Raw genomic sequence first — 13,485 nt, 5'->3', positions numbered from 1 at the left:
ATGGAGTCCATGGTGGCAGAAAACTCAGGACAGAAAAGGCTCAATCTAGGTCTTCCTCAAGCAGAAAGTGATCAGACTCATTTTTCAAGCAGAGGCTGGATGACCACTTGTTAGATCTGGTTTCAAAGAAAGAATTCTTGCGAAAGTGTGGATTGGACTAAATGGCAGCAGATGTGCTTTCTGGGAGAGTGCAACTCCTATACACAACGCTGCTGCCCCATTACCACCAGCCTTTGAAACAGTCTGGGATCATAATTTCTGTAAAGCCAAAACTGGCTCCCCAGCTCTGGAGCTCGGGTTAAGACTGTGTCTAAAAACATAATTCTTAAAGCCTTTACCCTTCAAAATATAGAGGAGGGGGCTTTCGAGGAGAGATCAGAGAGCCAGAGGCAGTGCTGGGTTATTGCTGCACACGCTCCTTCTAGCATCTAAAGGTGGTACCCGGCAGAGATGATGGAAGGAGATCGGAGAAGGGGTGGGGAGTGCCTGCAACTTCAGAGGTAGCCAGACTTTGAGAGCCAGTCGGTTCACTGTATCAGCCCTCTGCCTTGCAAAGTGCCTACCATACTAGCCTAAGGCTAAAGAGCTGTCCAGCTGATTCAAGCTGGAATGTGATTAGCCCTGGCACTGGGGATGCTCAGCCTTTCTCCTCCTGGCTGAGTCTCCTCTAGCCCTGGACCATTCCCAATAGTTCAAAGTCCGTACACTTCTCTTTCACTTAGTAACTACTTGCTTTTAAAATGAATCTGGGTCTACATATGGCCAAAAATCATTCCCCAGGGTAATAGCGTAAGGATCACTGAAGGCAATGGCATCTCTCAAAATTAAAAAAAAAATAGCTTTTAGGCAGATCTCAAGAAGTGGGGGAGGTGTGTGGGGAATTGCTTTCTGGTATGGCTGGGGCAGTTCCAGGATGAAAAGAACTCTGCATTACTCCACATTCAGCATACTCAGTTGAGCCTAAAGAGCTCTGGAGGTGGTCCAGAGTGTTATCACTCACAAATACAGAAGTCCTTGCTCTAATGGCACTTAACCTTTCCCCTCCAGATTAAGCCCCTTTCTGTATTGGGTTTGTCCCACCAAGGACTTCATCTTTAGAAACACTTCCTCAGCAAACCATCCTGGATTCTGCAGCCTACATGATGAGTCTCATTCTACCTACTCTCTATCTTCTTGGTGCCTTTTAGAGACATTCGTTAAAATCAATCCACAAGTACTTTTTGTTTGCTTTTCAAATATTAGGTATTTTTTCTAAGCACAAGGGTTACAAAAACAAAATTGAAATAATCCTTTCCCTCAAGGAACTTATATTCTAACAGAGGATTTAGTATGTGCATAAATAGGTATATACAGCAAATAATTTTTTATGATATTCTGATATAGACAATTTTGAGGTGATGAGATGATATATTTGGGTGGCCTAATATCATTTTAAAACAATGGTTTTCTATCTTGAGAAATTCTAACAAGTGATTTCTGTTTTCAGTTGATGCTCCTTCAACAGTATCTCCTGTCACCACTGTATCTCCTACTGGCCCAGTAACTTCAGGTAAGGATAAATAAATGCTGCCTCTGCCCAACCAGGAATTTGACTAAAGCAGAAACGGTGTCATATTTAATGCTTTTTTTCTTTTTCTTTTTTAAGAGGGCAACAATTCTGAGGTGCCACTATACACCCCTCAGATTGTATAAGATGACAAAGATAATGATAAATGTTGGAGGGGATGTGGGAAAACTGGGACACTAATACATTGTTAGTAGAGTTGTGAACGGATCCAACTATTCTGGAGATCAATTTGAAACTCTGCTCAAAGGCCTATCAAACTGTGCATATCCTTTGACCCAGCAGTGCCATTCCTAGATCTGTATCCCAAGGAAATAAAAAGGGAGGGAAAAGGACTCATATGTGCAAAAATAGTTGTGGCAGCCCTTTTTTATATTGACTGGAAACTGAGTGGATGCCCATCAGTTGGAGAATGGCTGAATAAATTGTGATATATGAGTGTTATGGGAAATTATTATTCTATAAGAAACAATCAACAGGATGATTTCAGACAGGCCTGGAGAGACTTACATGAACTGAAGCCAAATGAAATGAGCAGAACGAGATCATTGTATAAGGCAACAACAAGATTATATGAAAACAATTGTGATGGGCGTGGCTCTTTTCAACAATGAGATGGTTGAGGCCAGTTCCAATGAAGAGATCCATCTGTATCCCAGAGAGAAGACTGTAGGAACTGAGTGTGGATCACAATATAGTATTTTCACTCTTTTTGTTGTTGTTTGCTTGCATTTATTTTCTTTCTCAATTTTTTTCCTTTTTGACCCAATTTTTATTGTGCAACATGATAACTGTATAAATATGCATACTTATATTGGATTTAACATTTTTAAACATTTTAAAATATATTGGATTACTTGCCATCTAGAAAAGCGGGGAGGGGGTAAGGAGAAAGGGGAGAAATTTTGGAACACAGAGTTTTACAAGAGTCAATATTGAAAAATTATCCATGTTTATATTTTGAAAATAAGAAGTTTTAATAAACAAAAAGAAAAAGAAAAGAGGTTTCCCATCTACATCTTGAAAATAGTTGCTTGGTTCACTCTTCTGTTCTACTCTTTCTCTTCTGGTTACTTATCTCTAGCTCTTATGTCTGTCATATTCCATTTTAATACCTAGAATATATCATTCTCTAACAGGCTTATCCACCTCCTTCTTGATGCCTTCTTTCTCTCTATGACTTGTCATCATATGGAATATTGTGGTCTAGTGGAAAGAAAACCATTCTGGGAGTGAGAAGACCTGTATTTTAGTACAGTTCTATACCATCAATTAGCTGTATGACCTCAGATAATCATTTACTCTATGTGCCTCAGATTCCTCAGTAGTAAAATGAAATAATAATAGCTAATATTACTTACTATGTACCAGGCACTGTATTAAGTGCTTTACAGAAATTGTCTTAATGGACTCTTACAACAATCCTGGAGGTGGGTGCTATTATTATACCCAAATTGCAGATAAGGAAACTGAGGCAAATAAATGAATGTCTGAGCCTAGATTTAAATTTAGGTCTTCCTGCTTCCAGGCTTGGTGCTCTATCTGCTGTATCACTAATCTAATCTGTTTTATAGAGAGAAGACATTGTGAGATACAATAATCACTTTAAAAAGTAAAAAGTGATAAGTGAATCAAAGATATTTTCTAATCTCAAAAACCTTAAGGAAATTGCCAATTGCTTTGTGGGTAGCACTACTATGAGAGATACAAAAGAAGTACAAGACAAGGCCCCTGCAAGGAAGAAGGAAGAGAAACCCATAGGGAAACACATATACCAATACAATCCTCCTTAGGAGGAAAAGCAGAATATCACAGTGTCGTGGAAATGGAGAGAGGAAAGAATACCAAGAAAGAACATATGGACAACAATATCATTTTGGAGAAAAGTCAAGAAAGATAAAACCTAAGGCTTCTGGATTTGACTAAAAGGAAATTGTTGGGGACCTTTTGATAAAAATCAGATTATAAGGGGAATGAGCAATAAGAAATGGAGGCGATGGATTTAGAGCCCTCACTTGACAAAAGTGACATCAGAAGGAAGGAGAATAGAAAAATTGTTAGAAAGGATGGAGAAATTCATCCTAGTTGAACACAGGATAAGAGGGTAATGTAATCTATGCAGAGGGCAACAGGGTAATACTTCATTAAGATCAGATGGCATTTAAAACAAGTATAAAGAAGGTGATGAGTTTTGGGGCGGTATAGAGTTAGGATGCACATGAGAATTAGGATATCATATTACACATGTGCATACATTCAAAGCTAGATGATCCTTTATGTACCAAATGGAATGGTGGTACAGTATGAAATTCTTGGGAGGATTTGGTATGAGGGCTTGCCAAGCCCCTTTCAAGATTACTCATTCACCCTTGGTGTTCACCAATTCTCATCTATGGTTTCAAGAAACATAGCTTGAGCAGCAGTCATAATCCTAAATCATATTGGTAGACAGGCTAAACCAGGTTGAAGGTAACCTATAGAGCTTGGAACAGTTGGTGAATTAGAAGGATATCTACTCCAACCATTTGGAGACTTTCCTCAGCAAAATGAACAGATGAGAAGAGTAGAATGAACAGAATTTGTTCAAAATGACCATAAAGGCATCTAAAGGAGGCATTGTGGAGCACTTAAAATTAACTGGATTAGGCATTGAAGATATCAAGGTCTTCCACTGCTTTCTGGGTTATAGATGGACAATTATCTTGACTTTTGTCTTGCCATTAGACTAATGATTTAGGAAGAAAGATTGAGATTGATGACCTTGTATCACTTTGCCTCACTTAAATCCAATTCACACACAAATCAAGATGTCAAGGACAAACAACAGAATTCAAAACAATCCACAAACATTTAAATGTTGCTGTGATGAAGTGATAAACATTATGCTAATGTACTGGAGATATCCAATGAAATCCTTCTATATATTAATTTCTGTTATCCAAAAATTAATTCTCTTAGAGTCAAAAGGATGGGGAGAGTTTATTGCATTAATATCTTTAGTGCTTATCCAGAAATGACAGACTAAATGTTCTTAAATATACCTTGAAGACATTTTTTCCCACTGAAAGTAAATGCCTTTCTTATGATTTCATGTTCCCCTCCAAGTCCAAACAGGATGATTTTAGAGGATGCAGAGCTATATATTACTTTTCCTCCTTTATATTTGCTGGGGTAGAGTTGCAGTTACTAAAATCCTTCTCTTCAAAGGCCTGGGTACCTCTTTAGAAGTATCATCCATTAAGAGTTCTTTAATTTTCAATTATATTTGTTCTAGTTTTCCGAACAGGAATCAGAAACCTGGTTGTAGATGATGAATCTACTTCTAGCCTTCGGGTAAAATGGGACATTTCAGACAACAGAGTGGAGCAGTTCAGGGTGACCTATCTTACTGCTAAAGGAGACCATGCTGAAGAAGTGATAGGAACGGTCTGTATGATTTTAAGCTGTCTAGAAACTCTGAAGAGCTTTCTAACTAACACAGTGCTAACAGAAGACACTTACTCTTGGAGATTAATATCCTTAGCTAATAAAAATTTCACTGCCAGTTTCCTCCATGGGTGTAACTAGGTTCTAACTCCACTCCAAAACCCCTTTCATCATCTTGCTCCTCTTCCTATTTAGTTAACGATGGCTTGCATGCTAAAGCAATACAAGGACAAATGTATAACAAATGGCAATAATGGTAGTTATATTTTAAACTTACTTGTCTTTCTCCACCAAAATTCTTGGAAAAATAGAAAGTATAGAGACCCACTTTGTTGTATTTCATAGATAGATACTGTCTTAAAAAGGAAGTCACAAAATTTCATTTTATTCTCATTTTCTCTGACATTTTATTCTTAGTAATTGCATTCCTAATGACTAGCACAGCAACTGGCACGTAGCTTGTGATTAATAAATGCTTGCTGTTTGAATATATTATAATTCTTAGCTGATGTTTTTGTTTCTAATTAATTTTCAACTCTCAGTCCTTCCTGAGAACAATTGACTTTTGTTCATTTGCCCAGTGATTTATTTGTAACAAAAACTTTAATGCTTTAGGAGAGGTTATTGTTTAAAGGAACTCAGTTGAAAAAACATTGAATCATTTTGTAAATATCAGTAAAATCCTCTAACATATATGATTTATAAGTTTGTAGTTAGTAAGCTTTGGGGTTTAAAGCCTCTGATTTCATTTTTCTGGGTAGGGACATTTAGTGAAATGATTCACATTAGATATTCATCTGCAATTTAAAGAAATAAGCACACAGAAATAAGGTGACTTTCCCAGGACCACACAGCTTAGTGTTGGAGGTGGACCTAGAACCCCAATTTTCCTGATTCTAAAGCCACTCTACCAAAGCCAGATTCACTACATCACTCTAATTCACAGACACTGGACCAAAAAATACTGAGTTTTCTTAAAATAAAATACACATATGTTTCCTTTTTATTAGAGAGCCATGCTGGGCACAAGAATACTAAGGCAATGGGTCATAGTCTTCCCTGATCTTTTTTTAATTAAAAAAATTTTTTTTAGCATTTTACCAAATCTTATTATGCTTTTAAATTTAGTGGAATTCAGCAGGATTCCCAGTCATTTACATAATTTTTATAGCAATAAGACCTTTTCTCCGTGGTTGTTCGATAGCACTGGAATATTTTTCCTCTAGCCTTTCCAATTCACAAATTTTCCACCTTTTTTTCATTTTCCCCCTAGGAAAATCCATAGAGAATGCCCGTAGAATTTTTTTCCACCAAGAATTGTTATTGTTTCCTACCAACTGACCCTCCCTCAATTCCCATTTATTTTTAGAAGTTGGGATAAAAAGTGGCCTTTGCCATGTCTTCATCAAAAGAAGAGAATGAGTCCCATTCACTCTAATACTTTCTTTCAGAATATCTACCTGATAAAATGTAGAAATTAGCAGAAAATAGTTCAGTAAAGTCAGCCTAATGTTAGCTCAGAATTTCTTAAATTCTCTCATTAAATGCCCTTGAAAGAAAAGCCTATGGAAATTCCAAGCATAGTAATAATATAAGTTCATCCCTGTAATAAATTCAATATAACATATATATGCTTTTAGGAAATTAAAAATGACATGATTATAAAAGGACAGATGCAGATATTTTATTTTTCTGATCATTACTCTGTATTCTTATTTTATATTTACAAAGGAGAACTTAAAAAACAATAATAGCTTTGCTGCTTTTCTGTCCTATTCTTTGAACTGGGATTCTCAAACTATTCCCCCAGCAAATTTGGAGATACTTTGGAGAAAGTGATTTTAGAGGAGAAAGGCAAATTCATTTATTTTTTGAAGGACTTTATTTGAAGGGGAAAGTGCATTATTAGCTAAGGGTGTGGTATAATTTTAAACAAACAAATCAACCACTTTGTAAGGAAATCCAAATTTACACACCAGAACAAAGGAAGGGAAACTCTTCTTTGCTGAAGATGTGAAGATTCCTTTATAATGAAGTCCTTTGGGTAAGGGAGCTCTCTTATGCATTTCAAATAGGAAGTGATTAGTTAACATTTTTAAACTTCACTTTCCAGGAAGAGATATAAAAATGCCAGAAATGTAGTACAAAAAGTGAAACAGACATATAGAGAATAAAAGCAAAATAAAAAACCGAAATTGAATGGATACTAGAATCTTTAGATGAGTCTCATGAAGTGCACCGAAATGCCGTTTACAGTAAACAGAGATTCTCTCCCAGAATATTATATAGCATGAATAGAATTGGGGTCTCAGGCAAGTAGAAAGAGCAGTAGATTGAATATTGGGCTTGAATTTGAGACTCAAGTTCAAGGTCAAGTTGACATTGTTGTTAGAAAATTGTTTCAGTCATGTCTTCATGATACCATTTGGGATTTTCTTGGCAAGAATGCTAGAATGACTGGTCATAACTGACATAGCAGTTATATAAAAGATTATTCCTTTTCCCCCTTTATTTAGGACAGAATATAACAATAACGCAAAAGAGGAATATTCAGAGCAATTTAAAATAATTTTCTGACTTTCAATCTTCTTTTACTCTTCCCCCCTCCCCCCCCAGGCTGGAGTTAAGTGACTTGCCCAGGGTCACACAGCTAGGAAGTGTTAAGTGTCTGAGATCACATTTGAACTCGGATCCTCCTGAATTCAGGCTGGTGCTCTATCCACTGCGCCACCTAGCTGCTCCAATTTTCTTTTACTCTTAAGAAAATGAAGACATGCAGCTATTAGGTAGTAGAGTTGAGCTTGGGACTCAAACTCTAAGAATCCAAGTTTCACATATATCTGTGATTTTATCTTTGTGGCTACTATCTCTGATGACCAACTAATTTATCCACAAGCATTTTCTAGATGGCAGAAGCAATGTGCTAGGTATTAACCCATTCATGACTGCCAATTCTAGCCACCCTTGTCCAGGTCTGTGGCAAGGTCTTCTATGATCTAGTCTGTGATGTGTAAATGAAAAGTAATTACATTTAAACTGTTCTTCTCTTGAAAGTGAAATTGCTAATATGAAGTGCTTCAAAGCACACATATACAAATATTGTATATCCAATATTAGTTGACAATTTCAAATGCAAATCCTTTGAGATCCTGGGTAGGAAAACTCAGTTATACACAGATTATTAAATATGTCTGCATGTGTAAAATTGGACAAAGCTTTGAGTGGAGCCCCGCCCAAAAGAGGTGGTTTTCTTGGTCTCCGGAAGCTTATAATATAGCTGGAAAGGATCACTCAATAACTCACTGGAGTGCAGGGAAGGAGATAACAAAGTACCAGATTTCATCTTTGCAGCCATTAGCACTCAAAGGTGCCTGAGAGTTGAAACTAGTTCAGTCTTGACCAAAATCAGTTATTTTTATAGCATCACATTACTCAACTCTATGGAGATTTGGATGACAGCCACTCAAAAGGTTTTTTTTGTGTGTGTTTTTTTTTTCTTGTTGGCAGGGAATTGTAGCCTCATATTTATTTAGAATGAAAGTTCCATGGACTCCAGATTCTTTTCATCGTGAATATCAAGATTCACAATGGTGTCCTGAATGAAGAATTCACAAATTCATAAATGTTAAAGCTGAAGTGATCTTGAAAAACATAATTTTATAATTAGGAAACTGAGGCACAATTTATTAAATCAGTTATCAAATTAATCTGTGGCATGATTTGAATCCATATATTTATACATCTGAATCCCATGTTCTATTTGTGTCAATAAATTTTTTTTTAAGTTTTTGAATATTAGAAGATTCAGAATAGAATTTTCTTTATGCTAGAGTTCTTTTTCAGAAAAGTTCATGTGATATATTGGTTTCATTTTCTTCCCATTTGAAAATGAAAATCTTTTTGTGGTATTTGCCCAGAAATTATAGTCTTGTCTAGGTATTGTTCAGTCATGTCTGTTTTTTTTTTTTCTTTTTTTTTTACCCAGTTAGGATTTTCTTGTCAAAGATACTAGAATGGCTTGGCATTTTCATTTCATTTTTACAGATGAGGAAACTGAGGCAGAGGGTTGAGTGATTGATTAGCTCAGAGGCATACAGTTAATAAGTATCTAAGCCTGGATTTGAACTCAGGAAAATGAATCTTCCTGATTTCAGATCCAGTATTCCATCTACCACATTACTTAGCTGCCTAACTTACCTGGCTAGACAATCACCAAGAAATAGACACTCAGGATATTCATAGAGCACATTTAAAGTAACTGAGGTAAAGTAATTTGGGAATTATAAGAGCTAACAATTGCTTCTTCAATACATTGCAAGTGACAACTAAATGAAGCAGAAAATACCCTGACCATCTTTCAGTCGTCCAGGTGCTAAGGATAATAATAGCTTCCAGGTGTGAATTTTGATAGGTCCCAAGATGAAATATTTCTGTTTCAGAGATAGAAAATAATGAATTATGCAATGACCTTAATTTCAGGTGCATCAGCATGAATGGTTTGTTTGAAAATTACCTGGAAAGAATTTCCTTATTTAGCTAGATAGCAGGCAGAGAGGAAAAATCAAGGAGAGACAGAGACAGTGAGACAGAGATAGAGACAGAGAGAGGCACAGAGACAGACAGAAAAACAGAAAAACCAAGAGAGAGACACAGAGAGACAAAAATAGAGAAAGACAGAGAAAGTTGAAGGGAATTGTCTTGAAAAAAACTATATCAAATGAGTAATACAAATTAGAACAAACCAAGACCTTTCCATTTTTTATGTTTGAGGACAGACTAGTCTAAGGATAAAGCAATTAAACATCCTTACTGTAGTTTCCTAAAGGCTTTGACCAAGTTTTCTCTTTGACTTTTTAACTTTACTTCCAAGTCCCAAACTAATTATGGCTAAGAGCATTTTCCTGTATGTCTTCCTAAAAAAGAGCACATATTAACTACCCAAACCAGTATAAAATTACCTAAGCTAGACATCTTTTATAATAATAATAATGATAATAAAAGCAATGTATTGTTGTTTTGAAGGCTTAACCAAATTCAAGCTACATTTACTTCAGGGTTCAACTAAAGGCTTTCTAGGGTTTAGTTCATGATTTATTGGTTTCCTCTCATCCAAAGGCAGAGCAACTGAGCCAAACCCCATGGTTACGCCTGCTGGCTTTTTACCCTGGCCCTTCCTTTGAGTAGCAAATCCAGCTGTCCCTGCCCTTTGACTCCTTAACTCTTTCCAAGCAAGCTTGGCAGCCCAACATCTTTTCCAAAAATGATTTGTTTTCTGAACTGATCACAGGTGATATGCAAGAGGACTACAACAGGAAGACTAGAAGAAATTATTTTGGGATTACCATTTAGAGAATTTGGGTAGATCAGAATTTATTTACAGTGATGCTTGAAGAAACTGCTTTCCTTTTATTAGGGCCTAACACCTCAACCAACTTTATTTTCAGAGTTCCTTAGAGAGACACTGAGGTGGTATTTGCATTTATGAGGTGCCCCACTCAGATATAAAATTTCCTATCTTCTTCTTCTTCTTCTTCTTCTTCTTCTTCTTCTTCTTCTTCTTCTTCTTCTTCTTCTTCTTCTTCTTCTTCTTCTTCTTCTTCTTCTTCTTCTTCTTCCTCTTCTTCTTCCTCTTCTCCTTCCTCTTCTCCTTCCTCTTCTCCTTCCTCTTCTCCTTCCTCTTCTCCTTCCTCTTCTCCTTCCTCTTCTCCTTCCTCTTCTCCTTCCTCTTCTCCTTCCTCTTCTCCTCCCTCTTCTCCTCCCTCTTCACCACCTCCTCCTCCTCCTCCTCGTCCTTCTTCTTCTTCTTCTTCTTCTTCTTCTTCTTCTTCTTCTTCTTCTTCTTCTTCTTCTTCTTCTTCTTCTTCTTCTTCTTCTTCTTCTTCTTCTTCTTCTTCTTCTTCTTCTTCTTCTTCTTCTTCTTCTTCTTCTTCTTCTTCTTCTTCTTCTTCCTTCTGTAATTGCTGTCTCAGAAGAATTACAAGGGCTATGTAAGGCTGTAGTCATCAACTAACACCTGCCATTTTATGATTGAAACAAGTAAATCCTGGGATTGGGTTATAGCTGACAGGATAATAAAATAATGAAAACTGAATTTTCAAGGGACTACTTATACTGAGTCACAAAGACAGAAGATCGATGTTGTAAACTGACCTCCCCAAGAACCACAAACACCTGTTTTTTTATACAGAACATTAATCATTTGGATGTGGATTATTTCCAAAGATTTGGGATAGAGAGAGAATAATATTACTCAGTACAACTCATCAGACTCTCAGATTTAAACTTTCTATATTTATAATTAGAATCAAAAGATGTCCATGAGGATGAGCTACAGACAGAAAAATCTATCTCATACTTTCCTCTTTTTCTTCTCTCTACCTCTCCTCTCCCTCTATGTAGCCCTCAATTCTGATTATGGTAGGGGCCTAAGGGACTCTTCTCATATTGAAATAATAGGAAGAAAAGTTTAGGAGACTTATAAATATAAAACTTTGGTTTTCAATTTAGGTTATGGTGCCAGGAAAACAGAACCAACTTCTTCTCAAGCCTCTGCTTTCAGATACTGAATACAAAGTCACTGTGACTCCCATCTATTCTGATGGAGAAGGGGTCAGTGTGTCAGCTCCTGGAAAAACATGTGAGTATAAACCCTCTGCCCCTGGATAATAGTCTGAAAATTTATTATTTTCATAAATGAACTTTTTAAAAATTATTTCTCAGGAACATATTATTTATGCTCCTGAGAAATAGCTAAGTACAATCTGATATCTGTCCTATGATGTTAACTAACATCGACCAGATGATAGTATGAACCTGAGGTCTCCTCTCAACATGCCATAATTTAGTTTGGCAATATGTGAAAATTTCTGGTGCAACAGTTTAAATTTTTAGCTCCTCAAAATTGCCAAAGCAACCCCCAAAATAAAAATAGTCAGTGTTAGAGCTGCTGGGGGAAGGCATACCACTACATGATTGGTGGAGCTATAAACTGATCCAACCATTTTGAAAAGCAGTTTCTTTGAGGAAGATAATCCTTTCTTCCACCCAGAGATCCTACTCCTGGGTACATAATCCAAGGAAGTAACAAATGCTCTTTTGTGTTAGCAAATAATTGGAAACAAAATGAATGCTCCTGCATTGGGGAATTACTGAAAAAAGAGTATAGTGGCTTTTGAATATAATGAATTGTTATTATGCCGTAAGAAGTGGTGAATATGTAGAATCAAGAGAAACTTGAGGAGACTTGTATGAACTGATGCAGAACAAGTGGAACCAAGAAAACAACAAACTTAATCTATAGTTAAATAAATTAAAAGACACCAGAGTGAATGTAAATGTAGCTGAATGGTGATGCTCAATTTGGTCCATAGAGAAGAGCTGAGAAAATATACTTCCTTCCTTTCAGTGGGGAGATGGGAAACTGACTGGGAATGTTGCATCTACTTCCAAACACATTATCACTATATAGCTTAATTTTGCTAAATGGTATTTTTTCAGATGCTTATAAAGGAAAACTCACTGGAGACAGAAGAAGGTAGGGCAAGGGGAAAAATAGACTAAATCTGGAAATAACTTATATAAAACCAAAATTAAGCAATAAAACAAAAAAAGAGAAAGGAAGGAAAAAAAGGAAGGAAGGAAGAAAAGAAGAAGAGAACAGAAAAGAAGGAAGAGAAAGTAGGAAGAGAGAAGATAAAATGAAGAGAGGAAGGGAAGATGGAAAGAAGAGAGGGAACGAATATGGCAAAAAAGAAGAGTAAAAGAAGAGAGGGGAGAAGAGAAGATAGAAGGAAGGAAGGAAGGAAGGAAGGAAGGAAGGAAGGAAGGAAGGAAGGAAGGAAGAAAGAAAGAAAGAAAGAAAGAAAGAAAGAAAGAAAGAAAGAAAGAAAGAAAGAAAGAAAGAAAGAAAGGAAGGAAGGAAGGAAGGAAGGAAGGAAGAAGGAAGGAAGGAAGGAAGGAAGGAAGGAAGGAAGGAAGGAAGGAAGGAAGGAAGGAAGGAAGGAAAGAAGGAAGGAAGGAAGGAGGGAAGAAGGGAGGAAGGGAAGGAGGGAAGAAGGGAGGAAGGGAGGAAGGGAGGAAGGGAGGAAGGGAGAGAGGAAGGAAGAAGGAAGAAAGAAAGAAAAAGAAAGAAAGAAAGGAAGGAAGGAAGAGAGAGAGGGAAGAAGGGAGGAAAGGAGGGAGGAAGAAGAGAAGAAGAAAATTCATCTGTTTAGATTCGACTTGACTTATAAAATTTGCAGTGGCTCTTTTATTTAATAGTACTAAAATATTCCTTTTCTCCCCGTCCCCAAGTTATTTTGCTAATTTCCAGTGCTGACCAATGGCTAAGAAAATGTAAATGTAATTATAGAAAATACAATGCCTCACAAAAGAGCATATTACATTTTAGGTCTGTTGCCTGATTTATTTTAGATTCAAGACAGATGGATAAAACTCTTGTTCCATGGAATTGGTTGTGCTAAGTACTCCTTAGGTCATTTCCATTTCCTTAGTTA

At 36.6% G+C, this 13,485-nt stretch overlaps 1 protein-coding gene across 2 annotated transcripts in view; it reads left to right on the top strand.

The window, feature by feature from the left end:
• COL14A1 (collagen type XIV alpha 1 chain) overlaps positions 1 to 13,485 on the top strand; it is a 254,691-nt gene that overhangs the window by 122,768 nt on the left and 118,438 nt on the right. For both annotated transcript variants that reach the window (XM_074266537.1, XM_074266541.1), the window contains exons 18-20: positions 1,487 to 1,549; positions 4,839 to 4,990; positions 11,498 to 11,627. In XM_074266537.1, coding sequence (XP_074122638.1) covers positions 1,487 to 1,549; positions 4,839 to 4,990; positions 11,498 to 11,627 — 345 coding nt within the window. The remainder of the gene's footprint in view (positions 1 to 1,486; positions 1,550 to 4,838; positions 4,991 to 11,497; positions 11,628 to 13,485) is intronic.

The sequence above is a fragment of the Sminthopsis crassicaudata genome, chromosome 1 (genome assembly GCF_048593235.1).
Source record: "Sminthopsis crassicaudata isolate SCR6 chromosome 1, ASM4859323v1, whole genome shotgun sequence".
Classification (NCBI taxonomy): Eukaryota; Metazoa; Chordata; class Mammalia; order Dasyuromorphia; family Dasyuridae; genus Sminthopsis; species Sminthopsis crassicaudata.
Note: the sequence above shows the minus strand (reverse complement) of the source record. Positions and strands in the feature narration are given on the sequence as shown.